Raw genomic sequence first — 18,944 nt, forward strand, 5'->3', positions numbered from 1 at the left:
TGTACATCTTTATAGAATAAATAATTTCTTCCTTCAATCCTATATTAGTATGGTAATGCACATATCTTGTCCAGCTCACTACTTGACATGTTGGGAAATTAATAAACCAGTGTTGGCACCACAGCACCAGCGGTTTCTGTCCATGGGCGTCGGGGCTCCGCCCCGCCGTTACATTCAGCAATAATAACAATGCTGAATGCTCATATTTTGTTTTAGTTTAAAAAAATCTCCCCTTTTGTAATTTTGTATGTTTAACACTTGGCACTGTCTCCTCCACTCGCTGACACCAGTGTTGTCCAAAAACCAAGGGGACTCCATCATCACGTGACTCAGTCACTGCGTCTGCTTGCTTGCTCCCCGGTTGGTCCCAAAAAAGTCTTAAGTGTTTGCCAGGCTGACAACCTCACAACCCTGAAGCCTGTGAGGTCATCAGCTCGGCAAAGACCTGGCTTCAAGGCCCAGTGTCAACCCCCTGATGGCGTGGTGGTAAAGTTAGTCCCGTGCGTTTTAAATGCGAGTCCAGGATCGCTAACCCTTCACGTCAATCAGAGTGGAGAGGTTGTCACCCCCACCCTTTCCCAACTCTTTACAGGGACCCACCCTGTGGCGTGTTGGCAAAGCGCGTGGCAGGCGTTTTATGTTGTGCTATAGGTCAGACCTTGTTCCTTCCATTGGCTTATATTGAAACAGAAATGTTCAGTGTGGCAACTGGCAAAATCGTTACGTACCAGAGCTCTGCTTCCAGGAACTCTCCCTTACCCCTATTTGTAAACAAGGAGAAGCGTTTACTTATAGGGGGAAGGCGGTTTAACCAAATAATCTGTAATCAATGCTCTGTCATTCATCCTTTTAACTCGTATGTCACTATGATTGCTTTACTCTACTGCTTGTATCTATCTATCATATCTATCATGTCTATCATATCTATCTCTATCTGTCTGTCTGTCTGTCTGTCTGTCTGTCTGTCTATGTATCTATCTATCTCCTACTGGCGATAGCCAGTAGGTAGTTCTAGTTAGGACCAAAGAAGACTAATGTTCAACACTACAAGCAGTTGAACTGGTTGCAAAGACAAATTTGTGACTATACTGCTGTGTACCCTGAGACACCTATGTCTAGTAGAGTGTTCACCCACAGGACTGGGCACAGGCAGATGAACTCCCTATAGGCCAACCCCCCCCCCCCAACACCCCCACCCCCTCCCGCACTCACCAGCCGACACTGCACCACAGTCCTTGTTGCACTTCATACAGGGCACATAGCTTTCTGCTTACCATTGTTGGCTTTAGTCTCACTCTCCTGTACTTTCGTCTTGTTCATCGATGGCTTACCTGCCTCTTCTGTGTATGTTCATCCCTTGGAACATTTACCCTCCTTGTGTCCTTCAACCGCACACATTTAGGGAACTGCTTTTTTACCTTTTCATTGAACACTCCTAAAGAATGCATGTGCTTTTTCTCTTCCCCTCCTCTCAAATACCCGCCCCTCTTTCATTCCCTTTGACACACCCTCACCTGTTCCTCCATTGCTCTCCTAGCATTCTTGTGGTCTTATTACCCCTCTGGGTCTAATTTTTGAGAGCGAGTAATGCAGTCTTCTGAAAGGCTTTTTATTGGGATTTATTTTGGCGCTGCTCTGACATGCTTTCCCTTCAGAGACTAGAAGGGTCTCCTAGGGTGAGATCAAGCAACAACATCAATAATACTTCATCAAAGTCCTTGCCGAACTCCAGTAGGTCTAGACCTAAGCACATGGTAGTGCCCAACCGCCATTTTGCAGCTGCATTGAGAGGCAAACCCTGTCCCTTGGATAAACAAGGCATCTGGGTGGTTACAAGTTTAAATTAGCTTTTTGTTCCACTGGGAAATGATTTACTGCTTCATCCTTTGCTGCGAATTCACCTTCTTTTGGGCTGAAGAAACTTTCATAATATGATCATGGAATTGGAATCCTTCATGCAAGACACTGTAATTGAAACATCTAGTAATTCCGGTGAAGACTTGGGGAGCCGAGAGTGATTTCAAGAAAATGGGGCACATAATTGAATTGGTACTGCTTTTTCTTAAGGATTTATGTACAGTGATACGTCTTTAAAGTATCGCTACTAATGGCAAAAATTGGAAAAATGCAATCTTAAAAAAAAAAAAAAGTGCAATTGGGTTAAAGTTAAATAAATTCCATTGGGGCTAGTGACAATGTGCCCACTAAACAAATGCTTCTTTTGATACATTAGAGATGCAACATTTATGCGACTGTCCCAGGCTAACCAGCAATTGTTTCTTGGTTGAAATTCATTTGTAGGTTCCACCGAAAGGGACAGTTTTCCCAATAATTGGTTTGCTTTGTAGCTGAGCCAGAGTGCTACAAAAGCGGTGCAGGTGCACGTGTCCTGCCTGTGTTCTCCCTGCTCGCACCTCCCTCCCACCGTACATTTTAATTTGCGATTTCAATTTTCCTTTCCCTGTACTGTTAATTAGAGGCCCCTCTAATCAGTACTATTATCACAGTGGTATTCATGTTTAGGAAAGCTGCTAAACAAATGCTTACAAAATTGCTAAATGGCTAATTAATGTCTGTTAATTAAGAAAATTGCTCATGGTAACAAACCATGCCATAGCTGGCAGCAGCTAGAAGGCTAACACTTGTTGAGATTAGTAACGTGGCAGGTATGGAACATCTGCTCCCCTGCTGGTCCCTTGGCACAAAAAGGCTTTGTCTTCTTTTACAAAAGGTTTCTTTTCGGTCTTTTTGATTATGTTGCAGGCATTTAATTTTTTTTGATGATCTAGCATTCCATCAATGGTACTACCCGCTCAAAATATTGCGGTGGTCGCTCGACTCATGTCTAACGTAAGGGAGAGTTTCATTTTGCAGTAGATCTTAAAGCTCCCTGCCTGGAGCTTCTTTTCTCAGACAATTCGTCAGTCACTCACGCTGAGCATAACTTTAAAGGATATACTCCCTACTCACAACTGAACTGTAACATTTGTTTCAGATATCAGTTTCATTCAAAGCCCCATTTATTCGATCAGAGTCTTGATTTGACACCGTTCCTCTATCAAGGCCTGTCCTCCATTCGCTTTGTGCATATTGTTACTTTGGCTTCTTTAAATGAGAATGAAATAAAGCAGAGTGCAGCGTAAACCATGGATCTACACTAGCTGCAGCCTGCCAGCTATTTTACTGGAATTGAGTCTAAGTGGTGGCATGTCCCAGCTCCCATGATGTGTTCAGAATGTAAACGTAATGTCTTAAAATAGTTATGCTGTTGTTTGGTTATACATTACCTCTGCAGGTGCAGGAACTGGGTCTTTCTTGCATTGCATGAGTACCTGCGGTCGTGTCACGAAGGAGGATAGACCTTTCCATCTGCAGTCGTTCAATTAAATATTAATTAATTAAAAAGGAATACTGAATTAGGATGTAAATGTATGGAAATGAGGAAAATTAGGGAAAACTGCAACAGGGGAGCTAATCGAAGAACACAGCCAGGGCCTCTAGATTCCAACACCCCCTGCCCTTTGGTATCATCCCACAGATTGTGATTCACCTGTCTCCCTGCTTTCTTCACCAAACAAAGTAAAATAACACCGCTTATGATCACAGGTGCCGCCCGTAGGTAGAGTGGAAGCAGATCCAGATTATGGTTTCATTGGTCCCAAATGCCATGTTTTCTGCCTGTTATCAGCAAATCAAAAGGGAGAGAGAGGACTAGGTAAGCTAGTCCGGGTCCCCTGATTATATGTAGAAATATCAATATAGGACTAGCTAGGTTGTGTTAGTGAGACTCAGGAGGTACATCTGCGGGCAAACCCTTAGGTTTGGTCATGAAGCCCTCACACACCAACCTAGTTGGTGTCATGCTTCATCATCGGGCCCACCACAGTGACACCGAATGTGTCCCGGGTGTGCTGCGACTCCAGATTACTGAGGAGCTGGTATGCTTGCTGAGTGTGCAGTGATAGTGAGAATGAACGTGAAAGGTTAAAAGCTATACAGGTGGTCCCAGTTCCCGAGGGTGAAAGGTAAATTTTAATATCTGGGCCCCTGTTAGCAAGATAAAAAGGCTGTGGACGATGTGGAGTGTATTAAGAGCTCCTGCGTCCTTGTGGTCTACATGTTTCAGCCAGGCCTTTTGATTAAAACTGGCTTTCCTCAGGACCAATGAGTATGTGTGGGTGACAATAAACTATATTAAGTGACAATGTGTGGTAAAAAAGTGTCGCACTCGCTAAGGTGCTGTACGTGTAAGAGGGGGATTCCCTCTACTTTACTGTACATAGAACATAGAGACAATACAGACATACAAGGGAGAACCAGTGAGAATGGTATTTACCAAAACACAACATTTGGCCGACTTCTAGTGTGCGTGAGCGACCTAGAGCGGCAGATAACGTGGCCATGAGTGTTTTCCATGGCTGAGGTGAAATATGGCGGTAAAGTTTTAAACGCAGTGGCGGTGGTGGGCTACACAGCGAAACAGGCATAGCGTGAGGTACAGGTAAGTATGGTACATAATTCCTCACACTTGCTACTTGCTGTTAAAGCCTCATGGGTCACTTGGCAGGGAGGGGAAGAAGACCCTAAACGTTGTAAAAGGTCAAAGTTAGGATGGTACCTGTGGGGAGAAAATGCTGCTTACCCAGAGCGTCGTGTAGAGATCACTCGTTTACTCACGGTATTTCCGATCAGCGTGCTCCTGCGACCTATCGTCCTGCTCCAGTGTCCCGAGTGAACTTTGCATGGCTCAGGCATGGGCTTAAATAGCTTGTTCAATTGGTTGCACCTGGAAAAGGGGAAGAGGGTGCGGTCGCGCTGGCTCTAGGTGCGCGTGTGCAAGGAGACAGTGGCACTCGCGTTGCGCATGCGCGGTGATTAGTTCCAGCGCATGCGTGTACTGCAGATCCCTACACATTAGCGCATGCGCATTGGAGATGTGTAGAAGAAATGTGGCTTGTGTCATGGGACCAATGTGTAATGGCCCATTGGGGGTAAGGAGACGATAGACAACAATAGTAGCGGCATCTGCACACTAGCGCATGCGCTATGGGGAAGTAGTAACCAAAGGGTAATGGCCCATTTGGGACAAGGGATGATTAAAAAGCAACAGTTTAGCGAATTTAGAGGCATAGAGGCAAATACAGAGTTGGGACAGACCACGAGTCTGAGCGCAGACAGGGATACAGACTTATTGTTGTTAACACACATGGAATGTTTATCTAGCTAAGGCATTCCACGGAATAGAATCATTGAGCCCCTCTATATGGGTAGAAAGGCGGTAAATCCAGCGTTGCTCTTTGGAGAGCAGTGTTTTCTCATCGCAGTTGGATAGTGCGAATTGTTCAATGACTGTCCAGGTGAAGTCATTTGGGGTATGATTTTGGGTGATGAAGTGTTGGGTCAGCTTGCTGATGTTTTTGCCACAGCGCATTGTACTTCTATGTTCAGTCATCCTGGTTCTGACTTTCCTGGTGGTCATACCGATGTATCTCAAACCACAACGACAGGTGATCAAGTATATTAAGTTGGATGAGTTACAGTTGGTAAATTGTCGTTGTGTCCAGGTTTTTCCATTTTCCAAAGATAATGTTTTGGAAGGGGTAGTCAGGTGGCAGACGCTGCAATTGTAACACGGTTGGTGGCCTGTTATCTCCGGTAGACCCCATGCATTCAAAATTGTCTGGCCTGTTTGTTGTTTCTTTCTGGGTCTCGTGGATACCAGTTGGTCCTTCAAATTCTGTGCTCTTTTGTATGCAAACCGGGGGAGATCCCAGCTCCTGGTGCCTGAAATGATGATCTTCCAATTCTTGCGGATTATGTTGGAGACCTGGTTTGAGGCGGTATTGTAGGTGGTGACACATGTCATGGTGGGTGTTTCTTGTGGTTTGACAAATGTGTCAAGAAGAGCCTCTCTGTTCTGGTTACGTGCTCTTTTGCAGGATTTTGAAATGATTCTGAATTTTGAATGCATGGGGTCTACCGGAGATAACAGGCCACCAACCGTGTTACAATTGCAGCGTCTGCCACCTGACTACCCCTTCCAAAACATTATCTTTGGAAAATGGAAAAACCTGGACACAACGACAATTTACCAACTGTAACTCATCCAACTTAATATACTTGATCACCTGTCGTTGTGGTTTGAGATACATCGGTATGACCACCAGGAAAGTCAGAACCAGGATGACTGAACATAGAAGTACAATGCGCTGTGGCAAAAACATCAGCAAGCTGACCCAACACTTCATCACCCAAAATCATACCCCAAATGACTTCACCTGGACAGTCATTGAACAATTCGCACTATCCAACTGCGATGAGAAAACACTGCTCTCCAAAGAGCAACGCTGGATTTACCGCCTTTCTACCCATATAGAGGGGCTCAATGATTCTATTCCGTGGAATGCCTTAGCTAGATAAACATTCCATGTGTGTTAACAACAATAAGTCTGTATCCCTGTCTGCGCTCTGACTCGTGGTCTGTCCCAACTCTGTATTTGCCTCTATGCCTCTAAATTCGCTAAACTGTTGCTTTTTAATCATCCCTTGTCCCAAATGGGCCATTACCCTTTGGTTACTACTTCCCCATAGCGCATGCGCTAGTGTGCAGATGCCGCTACTATTGTTGTCTATCGTCTCCTTACCCCCAATGGGCCATTACACATTGGTCCCATGACACAAGCCACATTTCTTCTACACATCTCCAATGCGCATGCGCTAATGTGTAGGGATCTGCAGTACACGCATGCGCTGGAACTAATCACCGCGCATGCGCAACGCGAGTGCCACTGTCTCCTTGCACACGCGCACCTAGAGCCAGCGCGACCGCACCCTCTTCCCCTTTTCCAGGTGCAACCAATTGAACAAGCTATTTAAGCCCATGCCTGAGCCATGCAAAGTTCACTCGGGACACTGGAGCAGGACGATAGGTCGCAGGAGCACGCTGATCGGAAATACCGTGAGTAAACGAGTGATCTCTACACGACGCTCTGGGTAAGCAGCATTTTCTCCCCACAGGTACCATCCTAACTTTGACCTTTTACAACGTTTAGGGTCTTCTTCCCCTCCCTGCCAAGTGACCCATGAGGCTTTAACAGCAAGTAGCAAGTGTGAGGAATTATGTACCATACTTACCTGTACCTCACGCTATGCCTGTTTCGCTGTGTAGCCCACCACCGCCACTGCGTTTAAAACTTTACCGCCATATTTCACCTCAGCCATGGAAAACACTCATGGCCACGTTATCTGCCGCTCTAGGTCGCTCACGCACACTAGAAGTCGGCCAAATGTTGTGTTTTGGTAAATACCATTCTCACTGGTTCTCCCTTGTATGTCTGTATTGTCTCTATGTTCTATGTACAGTAAAGTAGAGGGAATCCCCCTCTTACACGTACAGCACCTTAGCGAGTGCGACACTTTTTTACCACACATTGTCACTTAATATAGTTTATTGTCACCCACACATACTCATTGGTCCTGAGGAAAGCCAGTTTTAATCAAAAGGCCTGGCTGAAACATGTAGACCACAAGGACGCAGGAGCTCTTAATACACTCCACATCGTCCACAGCCTTTTTATCTTGCTAACAGGGGCCCAGATATTAAAATTTACCTTTCACCCTCGGGAACTGGGACCACCTGTATAGCTTTTAACCTTTCACTATCACTGCACACTCAGCAAGCATACCAGCTCCTCAGTAATCTGGAGTCGCAGCACACCCGGGACACATTCGGTGTCACTGTGGTGGGCCCGATGATGAAGCATGACACCAACTAGGTTGGTGTGTGAGGGCTTCATGACCAAACCTAAGGGTTTGCCCGCAGATGTACCTCCTGAGTCTCACTAACACAACCTAGCTAGTCCTATATTGATATTTCTACATGTTTTCTGCCTGCCCTGCTCACTTACATCAGCGGTTGTAGGTCAGCTTGATTTAAGGTCATGTGATCATCTAGGTATTTGTTGGACTAGCACGGTAGGAACAGTTATGGGTCTCAATTCCCTAGGTTTAATTTACACATCATATGCTCATGACCCTTGTCTATTCATACGATTTATGCATCTCCATAAATTACAGTTTGCTAAATTCTGCAGCTTCTGTTTGTGGCTTTAACTTTTAACACAAATATTTGTTTTGGGATTTGATCCTGTTGAAGTTATGGCTGATTCTAGAATTGCCAGCCACCACAAATTAAAAATAATGGTTAAATGTTCAGCCTGTTGAATTATGGATGGGTAGCTATTAAAGCAAAATGTACATCCATAGTTCGTTTGCACAGAAGACTTAGCTTTCTGCTCAAAGTTAGACCATAATCTCTCAGTAAAATTGATCTGAAACCTGATGTAGTAATATCTTTGAGTTGCTAGACTGTTACTTGGGTGCTAAAAAAATCGCGCTAGGTTATAGGACAAAGTCAGGGAATATGTGGTCCTCAACCTGAAACCTCAAAAAAATTGCTCAGCATCTGTCGGATCCCCCCACAGAATGACTACTAATTCTTCATCAATGATGGTTGATTGCTAAGTTAATATGCATTCTATTATATCATAAAACGGTTCCGTTTACACTGTAGATCCAGAAGCTCCAAGGTTAGCATGTTTGCAGTATTGATTATGCTTTTCCAAAATTCCACAAAATACATTTCTTCTCTGTTTATGTATCACACACTCTAATAGAGCAGATGATACCTCTTTGGAACATTTAAGATCTTACGTCAACTCCACCCTGATCAGATTTTATGCAGTCCACTCACCTTCTATCTTCTCAGTCTGATGTAACTGGTACCCACCCTGTACTGTAGTACTGGATTTTTGGTAGTCAACTAACCTCAGATTAAGCCTAGAGGGCCTTACGTTTCCAAGAAAAAAGCTTCCTAATAAACCCATGTTGTAATCGAAGCTGCATCCCTTTGTTAAGCCCTTAGCAGGCCACTTCCAGGATTTTTTTTTTAAATATGAGGCTACATTTTTAGGCTGGCAGTAGCCCAGACTGGCCCTGCTCCCTCTGCTACTCTTCTAGCTCTTCACATAATCTGTGCACGACATACTCATTCAAACACATCTGGCTGCGATTGTCTCCTCCTGACTTTTTACAGAGTTATCATTACACTTGTGTCTGAATGATTTTACCTTTATGGGGTAGAAGCTTTAGGTGGCTTCTTGTCTCCTCTTCTGCTCCCACGGGCATTAAGTTCCTGCTGAATATGAAATAATAACTCATTGTTTGTGTTAACTGTCCCGGAGGTGCCAACTTGCAGGAGAACTACCTTCCAGAGACGATTAGGGGGAGAATTTGCACATTCCTTTGGAACCACATCAGCCCCATAACAAAACCCTTGCATCCCTAAGCACAACTTTTCTCTGACTCACCAACTCTCACTCAGGTGCTCACACCTATCCCCTTCGCTTGGCTCTTGCGGGCCTTTCAACGGATGAGGAATATCTCCTTCAGCATGAAGTACACAATCTCATTGCCTTTCTTTTGGTGTATAAGCTTTCCAAGGAGTTTGGCTCCATTCATGTTGCCTATAAAACCCGCAGTATGAAGAACCCATGGTCGTAAAGGGCCCACTTCCACTACTTATTGCAATATTACAAGTGGATGCCAGTTTACAGCAGAGGCTCTATTTGAGCCCGCTCTTCCTAGCACACTGTCCGTTAAAACGTGATTTACCACCACCTTTCAATCCTATAATGCTTCTAAACTTGTGCTGAAGGTAGAAGACTTTCTACATATGTTTATCTTTATTTCTTGCTCCGCTTGAAGGAGGAAAGCTACCTGGATATGCACAGGAGATTGGGGGGAGGGGGTGATATCAACCAGTGCTGAGGACTATGTATGGTCCGATCGCCATGGATTCAAATTGTACCGTACAAGCTGTTTACAGACATTTGATTGCCCATCAATTGATAATAAAATGTAAAAGTTCTTAAAGAGTTGACGATTTTTAAGTAACTGTGATGAAAAATATTAGTTTTTTAGTACTTCTTAAGGAGTACAAAAGTGCACACATGCAGGCTGATTGACCCAGAGAGATCACTCATTTCAAGTTGAGTTTGGTTAATCGAGTTCTTCCAGAACTTGCTTGAAATGGGTATGAAATAAAACAAAATCATATCTGCTTCTATAGGCAGAGGCACAAGACTGAGGCATGGTCCATCGCTTTCAGTGAGTGCCTTGCTGGGTTTTGCCTGGACCAAGCCGAATTCTCCCCATTGGCGTGATTTTGTGCATGTGTGTTTTGTCACCTTCTCCATCACTCAACACTGATCACCTCCTTTATGTCGTGGGTGAGTGTATCAATAATATAAAGCTCTGAATCCGGTCGAAGTATCTTTTATTCCGGGAAATTTAGTCTTCAGAAACTAGATGCTTTTCCTACGTACATTGAACTTTGCTAAAGCTTTCATCATGTTTTTATGATTTGATTTTCTTAGCTTTATATGCACTGTTGTTTTCTTAATAAATGTGACCACCGTTGTGTCTTAATGTCTATCCCATTAAGCGGCTATACTAATAAAAAAACAAAATGGCTGTGTTTATGCTTTCCGCCTCTTCTGTTCTTTCCCATGCACTAATACCTAACCTGCTTCTCCTTTCTGAACTCACAGGGACCACCTGGCTCTCAGCCCTCGCCACACGCACAGCCTCCACCTCACAATCCCAACAGCATGATGGGTCCTCACAGTCAGGTAATGAAGAAGACCTCATAGACTGTTATTTGATCTTAGACTCACCCACCACAGCAAGCTATGGATGCCTCGAACTCTCCTTAGATAGCCTCCTTTTTTGGACAAGGTGGTGACAATGTGAAGGTTTTAAGGACTGGTGCTTTTCCGAGGATCGTGGCGGTAGTTTGCATAGACCTCTGAGGGCACACAATGAGTATGAATATGTGGACCTCGCTCTGTATGTTGGAACAAGGTCCACTCTAGAGGGATGGGTCTCCTCTCCAGAGACAGGCTGTACGAACCACTCTTGTTGACTAGTATTATTTCGCCAGGTAAAGCTGCTCAGTAATTGTTGTAGAACACATGTTGAGGACTTGCTAATTTGGGTGCCTACTTACTCTTCCGTAGGTGGTGTGGTTTTATTTTCTGTTGCTATAAACTACACGAGCCTTCTCATAATTAAATTTATACTGCTTCAAATCAGTCAAGTGTTTTGCAGAAAGAAGAAAAAAATACCTTTCCACATGCTCTCCCGTAGCTTCTTTGGGTCTGCCATGTAATATTGTGATGTTAGTGTCGTCTCAGTTGCTTAACGCCTATGTTACGGCCCTTCCCAGTGCTGATTGAAATGGAGCGTAAAGATGATGGCTTGGCCGGTGTTGCCGCTGTTCAGGCTCCCCATCTGTCAATGCCCTCTTACTCCCGGATGTGCATGCAAAAGGATTTCACTCATGCACACCGATACGCTGGTATTTGTCCTCACCCGCTTTGCTAACATCAGGGATCATAATCAGACACCCAAGTATCGGAGTACTGATGTTGGAATACTAAGTTATCCTCTTCTGGAATAGGAGTGTATTTTCATGCATTTCCTCAGTTTATAGCAAAGCACAGAAATACAGCACAGAAAATTCTAGGTGACATGCGGCGAGACGGAGGAGAGGGTTACTTGGACTGGCTGGTTAGAATACTGGTGGGCCTTTATGTTAAGCTTGTTTTTCTCTTGTGACATTCTTGGATTTCGTTCACATAACTGATCATTTTCATTGTTTGTACTCCCACAAAAAATCCCTCTGTCTTTTTGCCCAAGTGTTGGGGGTTCAGTTGGAGGAGATGCTCCCTGGTCTATCAGTGATGTAGGGAGGCGTCCACCAGTCCTCAGTGGGTTCCTTTCTACCAGGTCACAGTTTCATGGAAAGTGATTCATGTGGTCTAATTTTTTGGTAAGAACGTCCTCCCAGGACCTCTATAGAGTAAAATGTTTGTAGGAGAGACGAGTTTGGCAAAGTGTCTTTGCGTTCTCCTTTAGGCGATTTGGTGCTCATTTCAAATCATTCCAATTCGAGTTACACTTCAGTTAAAACGAGCTTTTTATAAACTTTTATTTCACGGAGTAATAATGAATCCGAAGGACTTGCTGTGCCACGGCGCCGCTGGTTCAGGTGGCCTTTGTGACTGTTCGGACAGGGGCTGGGTGATGGGGAGGGTATGGGTGGACGGGCACTATTGTATTTTGTCATTCCGCGCCACACCGGCATGCAGCTAGCTCCCAGAGGAGGCTGGCTGTGTGCTCCGCCCTCGGAGGGTGATGGGTGGGGGGCACGTACGTTTAAGTCTGCTCCAGAAACAGAGGAGCGAAGGTGTGAAATGGGTTATTTCATAAAAGTGGGGATGGACAAACCATTCCAGGGGCGACACTGGGTTTGTGCACCTCTGCATTTTGGTGGAATAGACCTTTGGCATTCAGAGTCCTTCTCGCTGGCACTGGGAAGCTGCATCACCGTTAACCACTTTTTTACACCTCTTCCCCTAGAAACTCAGTGATGTATGCTTGTTGCTCTATATAGGGTGGGGGCGGAGGTCTGCCATGGATGCCCCTTTTAGTGGAGGTGTGAATGCAGCATTTGCCTACATTCCACTTGGGGTGAAAAGGAATAGAGACAGGGTCCCCCTTTGAAATTCAATGAGGATCTCCTTGGAGAGGGGCTGGTGATTACTTGTTCCTTCTGAGCACTGCATGTTTGGAGATGGGAAGCGTGAGGGCGGGGCTGCAGTTTCTATTGCTCAGGTGAAGGAGTTCTAGGCAGGGCTTTTTCTTTTGTGTGTCTCATTACTTCCACACGAAGGTAAAATAACAACCAGATGAAAGATCTCACACTACAATGCGTCTATGTTGTGGGACCTTCAGACTGGAGATAGTTCCAAAATTCACTAAAACAGACTCTGTTTACCTTTATCCCACCTTCATCATCAGTGGGAAAGGAGAGATGCACCTCGAGCACAAACGTTTAAAATACAACATTCTTGTTTGGTAGTTTCCTTCCATCAGTTTTATGGAAAAATCAAACCATGTATACTTAACTGCATTTATCCGATGCGTGTTGGAGGCGTGTGTGAATGCTGGGGTTCCAATGGCATACAGTGGTATTGAACCAAGCAAATAATGTTTCCTTCTACAGTTTTTGCATGCTGTCTCAGAGAGCCTTCACAATATTACTAAAAACCCTGCACTACAAACCAATCTTAACTTATAGCTACTACTCTTCTTTTTCCTTCAAAAGGCTCTACCCTTCCTTTCCATCCTCTGCATGACTCCTCTCTCTGAGCACTACTCTGTCGCATGCATATTTGTAATCCCTATTATTGAATCTGTAAATTGGTCATGCCGTATTTCAAAGACCACACCCTCTCCTTTAAAAGTCATACCCATGCAACCTAACAATACATAATCGCCTGAAGCTTATCTATTAAATACTGCCAACCAATATATGAAATTCCCACCCCTCCTCCACCCTAAAGATCATCCTAATTTCCTATTAATATAATCTACCACATAGAAACTGAAGTAAAGGCTTGAAATAGTTTCTGTAGAGCACAAGACTAATCCGAGTAACCAAAAATAACTACAAAAGCACTAACCCTGGGTCAGCATGCCGACTAGCGTAAAGCACATTAATGCATCATCTGTGTAGTAAATGCTATATAGTGCAATAACAATACAATATATAACCCACAACTAATACAATAATGCTCAGCAGTCAGACAGTCGATTGTAGTTCATACACACTGCTTAATAATTCCCATTTTTGCTTGACTCTTGCACTCACATAAGAAAGTACTGCTAAGAGTCATATCCATCACCCAGTAGTGTGCTAGTCCACAACAATAAACCATCCGAACAGGCGTGGAATAACTGAACAGTTCTGACACATTCCGCTGACCGACGGAGGACTCATAATACATACTGCACTGCTTGGCTTCTCACAATGACAATCCAGTTTGGGATGATATTAACAAAGAACATCCCAGCAGATCTCTCCACCATGTCTCCCTTTTAACCTATGGCTGGTCAGGACCATAAACAAAATAAAATATCTTAGAAGGGAGAACCCAGTGCAGGAACCATCTAAGTGGACTATGAACATATAAACATAAGAAATACCAAAAAGGGACCTGCAGAGGTTTGCTGAAAACCATAAACTGCAAGTCTCTTTTACACATTTTCATCCATCACACTGCTAAGTGCTGCGTCCCATAACATGATAACCGCACCTCGGTTGACTTCATGCACGACATGAAAACACTTCCCACAGAGGATCAAAGCAAAGACAGCACACTTCCAACCAAACTCCGTACATGGTGTACCGTGCTACCCATGCAGGAAAGCGCTTCGGTGCCCCACATAGAGGTAGTAAGAGCTATGTAAATGTTGCACTACAATACACCACTTGCTTAAAAATGTCAGCTCTTGCATGCTATGGTGGGGTTATTTGGGAGAAAATGGAAATTGTGGCACTGGTCATGGGCTGTTTCAGTAACCATGTTATTTTGTTTTCAGCCTTTTATGTCGCCGCGATATGCCGGAGGCCCACGGCCTCCAATCCGGATGGGAAATCAGGTAGGTCCTTCTTGATCTCATTGTTTAGTACCTGTACTATTATGTGGCATCTGTATACAAGCTGTGGGTTGGGGAAACAGATAGGTGGAAGTGTCACTGGAGAAACTTCCTTTAATTTTTGCGAATGCGAATCTGAGAAATCATGAAGAAAATGTAAATATAAATGAATATCAACGCGAATTGTATTTGGCCTAATTTGTCCACTAAAATAAAGAGTGCTTGTATTGTACTTTTTGACTTATAGCAAATCTTGTACTCAAATCAGCATGACTCAGTTAGTTATAGCTGAATGTCAGTAATCATGGCTGTAGGTCTGTTTATAAAGAGATTTTTCAATAAAGGCAGTAGACCTGACGTATTTATTGTGGAAAGCCTATTTTAAAGTCAATAGGCATTTACAGGTGGATTGTTATTACTCTATATCAGAGCCTACAGAAATGTGTTTTGACACATGGAATCTCTCAGATTTCTGCAGTGCGTATGGATTTTGGGGTCATTATCACCTGTGACAAACAGTGACTATAGAAGATTTCCATTGTGAGAATTCTTGCTAAGTCCTCTTAGGAGAGCTAGTATTTTGCTTTTACAACTATAATGTTGAATACTTTCTCTATTTTTGGGACTGTGAGGTTGACTGTTGCCTTGTGGTTTGGTCTACTTATAAAATGTTATGACAAAGGCAGTTGATCTCGCTTATTTATTGTGCAAGCTCTCTTAGCAATATACAATACCAAAGAGCAAACGAAACAATTAGTTATATTTATACAAAAGTATACATAATATTTTAAAAATAAGTGGTGAGATAATAACAAGAAATAGTAGGTGCTACAAAACACGATGCAGAATATATGCATGCTGTTGACTGGCGGAATCATTTTGGTGCAACAAAACACTGTTAATCAAAGTTTTGTTTTCTCATTCCATGAATAATTGCAGTCAACCGGATTGATTATCAACTTTTCGATCCCCCTATTACAACTTCACCTGGGTCTTCATCAGGACTAATAAACTATAGCAACCTACGATGAATAAAATCAATATATCAGCCACTAAAGATTGTAAAAGTATCCCAAAATGGAAAACATGTTATCTTATTGGTTTGAAAAGAATGATATTACCCCAATACTCAGCCATGTGGTATGCAAAAAGGGATTTCTCAGTTTTGCTGGATCACCAAAAAGGATGTCCAAATGCTACAAGATCACCAATTCCTGAAAAGCAGTGTAGGGTATTGTAAATGGAGCAGCTTCTTTTAATTGGTTTATGCCCATGCCCTTATCTGTGCCTCCCTGCAAGTTTGCACTAAGAAGCTTTCAAAGGAACTTTGAGACACACAGTTGAGTCTTTTCTTTGAAGTGCACTACCCGTTAAATAGAATGTTTAGAAACGGCTTAATTTATCCAGAACTCAAGCAACCCTGACCCACTTACGTTTAACTCTGGTGGAGGCAAATTAACTTTGTGTGAGATTTTGAAGCCGATTGGTTCGTTCTTACTCGGTTTAGGATTTCGAATTCTAGGACAGTTGATAGTCACTGAAACATGCTATTTCAGTTCTTAGTTTTAATTAATTTTAGAAACCTTTCTAGACATTTAGGATCTATGGATAACTGTAAACAAATTGTAGTTCATTTTATTTCCAGGCTGTAAGGCAAAACATGGTGAACACCGTGAAAGGTGATTTTTGATTGTTGTAATGGAAATACCGTAGTATTTCGGATTTAAGTATTTCAATGTTGTTGCTGGCACTAGACACTTGATAGGCCTATATTCTCCAATGCAAAAGGTCCTCCTTGTGTCTAGCACCACACGGTAGAAGGCCAATCTCCTGTTATATAGCAGAATCTATTTCTTGGGCCAGTTCATGGGCAGCTGGTGTCTCGAAATAGTGACTGGACTCAGCCCTGCAGGGGTCTGCCCTAGTTTGTTACACTACATTTATATTTTTTTGTTTTAAATGGCAGCCTATTTCAGTCACACGCCTTCAGACCTCAAGCACCGTAAAATTCAGATGTTATAAGGTTGAGACATAAGTGTTTGTTGGCTTAATTCGAACTACTTCAGAACTGACCCTGACAGCTTCTGTGGTGCAGATGGAGATCTATGCAACTCACCTCTCAGAATTCCAATATCTCAACATAATGTTTAGCTGCGTATGTTTATAATGCACCTAATTCAAAACGTCTTGAACGATTAAATAGCAATTCATTATTTTTCCATGCCTAAGTATCCTTTAGGATCTACTGTATGGCCATAGTGGTTTAGATTTTCCCAGTATTTGGCCAGCTCTGTGTGAAACAAAAACAATAAAGTGAACATCTTCTGGCCATCTTAAAGGGCATGGGACGGTCATATTTTTGAGGACTTTTGGGTTGAACATAAGAATGTGAACAGGTACATTTTAAAGCTTATTTAACGTAAGGGATCTGTATTACTATGAATTTTAATTCTAGCTAAGATAAGTTTTTGGAAGTTCCCCACCTTTTATGTTGCACAACTGGAAGAGTGCTAGTGGCCAGCCCGTGAAAGTAGCTGATGCTTTCCTAGAGCAGGCTCTCTTCATGACTCTAATCCCATCGCAGACTTGAGATGTTCGAGACCGCTGATGAAATGAATACTTGCAGAACCAATGGTTTATATATTCATGTGTTTTCTGTAGCGCCAAGTGTCACCTTGCTGCCACTGAATAATAAGCACTGTATTTTAGCAGAAAAATCCGAGTGTAATCTATTGATAAATTACAGTACTAACTTCAGTAAATTATGTTCAGGTTCTGCACTGTAAGAGTGTTGCCCAAGTCTTGTAGTTAACGGGTGAGAGTAGGGTTAAAGTGTGTTGTGTAAACTGCATCTTTGTAGTAGTTTTGAAATGCTCTGAATAACCTCATTTGTTCACTGTGCTTGTTCTACAATACAGTGCAAGACGTACAGTGCAAGACGTACAAAGCGCCCATTGCTGGGTGGCAGCCTTCGGCATTGGCTTTGAGTACTGTGCTAGGATGCGTTAGCATGTGGTTGGGAGGTTTAGCAAAAACAACTTTGAGAAGTTGAACAGTTGCACCATTCTTTGCTGGACTGTACGCCATGTACAGATCCTCGTCTCTGCAGTGGCTGTTTATTCCTTAGAGTTTCGACTGCAAACGCTGTCGCTGTGCTGCAGGGACGTACCAATTTATTTATTTATTTATTTTATTACCAATAAACACTACCGACAAAGTGCCTTTATTGCTTTTAAACCAACAAATGGACACCTAAGGAAATAGGAAATAAGTTTCGACTACAGGACAGAGACGTCTTAGGGCATGTGCAAAGTGGGCTCTAGCCCAGTGCCCTAGACTTTTTAAGGGTCCCCTGATAGAACCAACTCTGTTCCGCATAGAGTCTTGACCTGATGATCTTGAATAATTCTTAAACAGATTGTTTTGAATACCATTTCCCTTTAATTTATTTTTAATGTTTTAATGTGGGTGACATTAGTCTATTACAGACAGAGAAATGTTATATATTTTTTTAACACTATGCAACATCCATAAAAAAGGTTTCGCTTGGGTCAAAACAGAACATCCCATATAAGAAATAAAGTTTATTTGCAATATTAGAGAGGTACTGCAGTATTATAATTTTTAAAAAACAGGTCACTATCCTTGAATATTAGATGCAAACACATTTAGAATTTGCATCAATTTGCCTGTGCACTGTCGGTGACCTGGCCAAAGAGGGCTTGAAAGATCAGAAACTGGATCGTGAATTCAAAGCTGTTCCAGACAGCGTTCCTTAATATTCGTCAGATGGCTCTCCGCGAGTCTCCGACTTTACGCCAAACTAAAACGGTCACATGTCAGTCAGCACCGTTCCCTTGCTTACGGAAACATTTCAGGAGGTTTCGTCATATTACAAACCTAGATCGAGGAGGGCACTGGATTAAAGATCATTCTCATGCACAATTCTATGTATTTCCAATCCGTACTCTTACCATTCCGGGAGAGTTCTGTTGAGCCTCCACTCACGTGTCAACAACTAGTACTGCAGGTCTAAAGGTCTCTAAAGTCACCACACTAGAAGTACAGCCTCTAAAAGCATACTCCAAATCCAGACTTTGAAAATACAAACAGGTTGGCAGCAGGTGTATAAAGTAGCAACGAAGCAACCAATACAACTGAACAAATGCCAGCAGCCGACGTTATAGTAAAATGATAAGCAGAACTTGAATATTCAGCGTGCTGCTGCCTTGTGGCTCTGTGCTTTCCCAAGTACACTTTCAAAAGGGCACACTTCTGCAATGAACACATCAAATTTCCAGTTATTCTAATGCTTAACAAGTCTGAACACTTTCCGAGACAGACTCCTGCAGCAGGGACATCTTAAGGATTTCAGGGGT

General features: G+C 43.0%; 1 protein-coding gene across 5 annotated transcripts in view; it reads left to right on the forward strand.

Moving 5' to 3' along the window:
• SSBP3 (single stranded DNA binding protein 3) overlaps positions 1–18,944 on the forward strand; it is a 315,215-nt gene that overhangs the window by 235,706 nt on the left and 60,565 nt on the right. For 3 of the 5 annotated variants that reach the window (XM_078670343.1, XM_078670332.1, XM_078670367.1), the window contains 2 exons: positions 10,611–10,691; positions 14,509–14,568. In XM_078670343.1, coding sequence (XP_078526469.1) covers positions 10,611–10,691; positions 14,509–14,568 — 141 coding nt within the window. The remainder of the gene's footprint in view (positions 1–10,610; positions 10,692–14,508; positions 14,569–18,944) is intronic. The other 2 variants (XM_078670351.1, XM_078670357.1) reach the window with 1 other exon arrangement.

Source organism: Lissotriton helveticus, chromosome 1_2, assembly GCF_964261635.1.
Source record: "Lissotriton helveticus chromosome 1_2, aLisHel1.1, whole genome shotgun sequence".
Taxonomy (NCBI): Eukaryota; Metazoa; Chordata; class Amphibia; order Caudata; family Salamandridae; genus Lissotriton; species Lissotriton helveticus.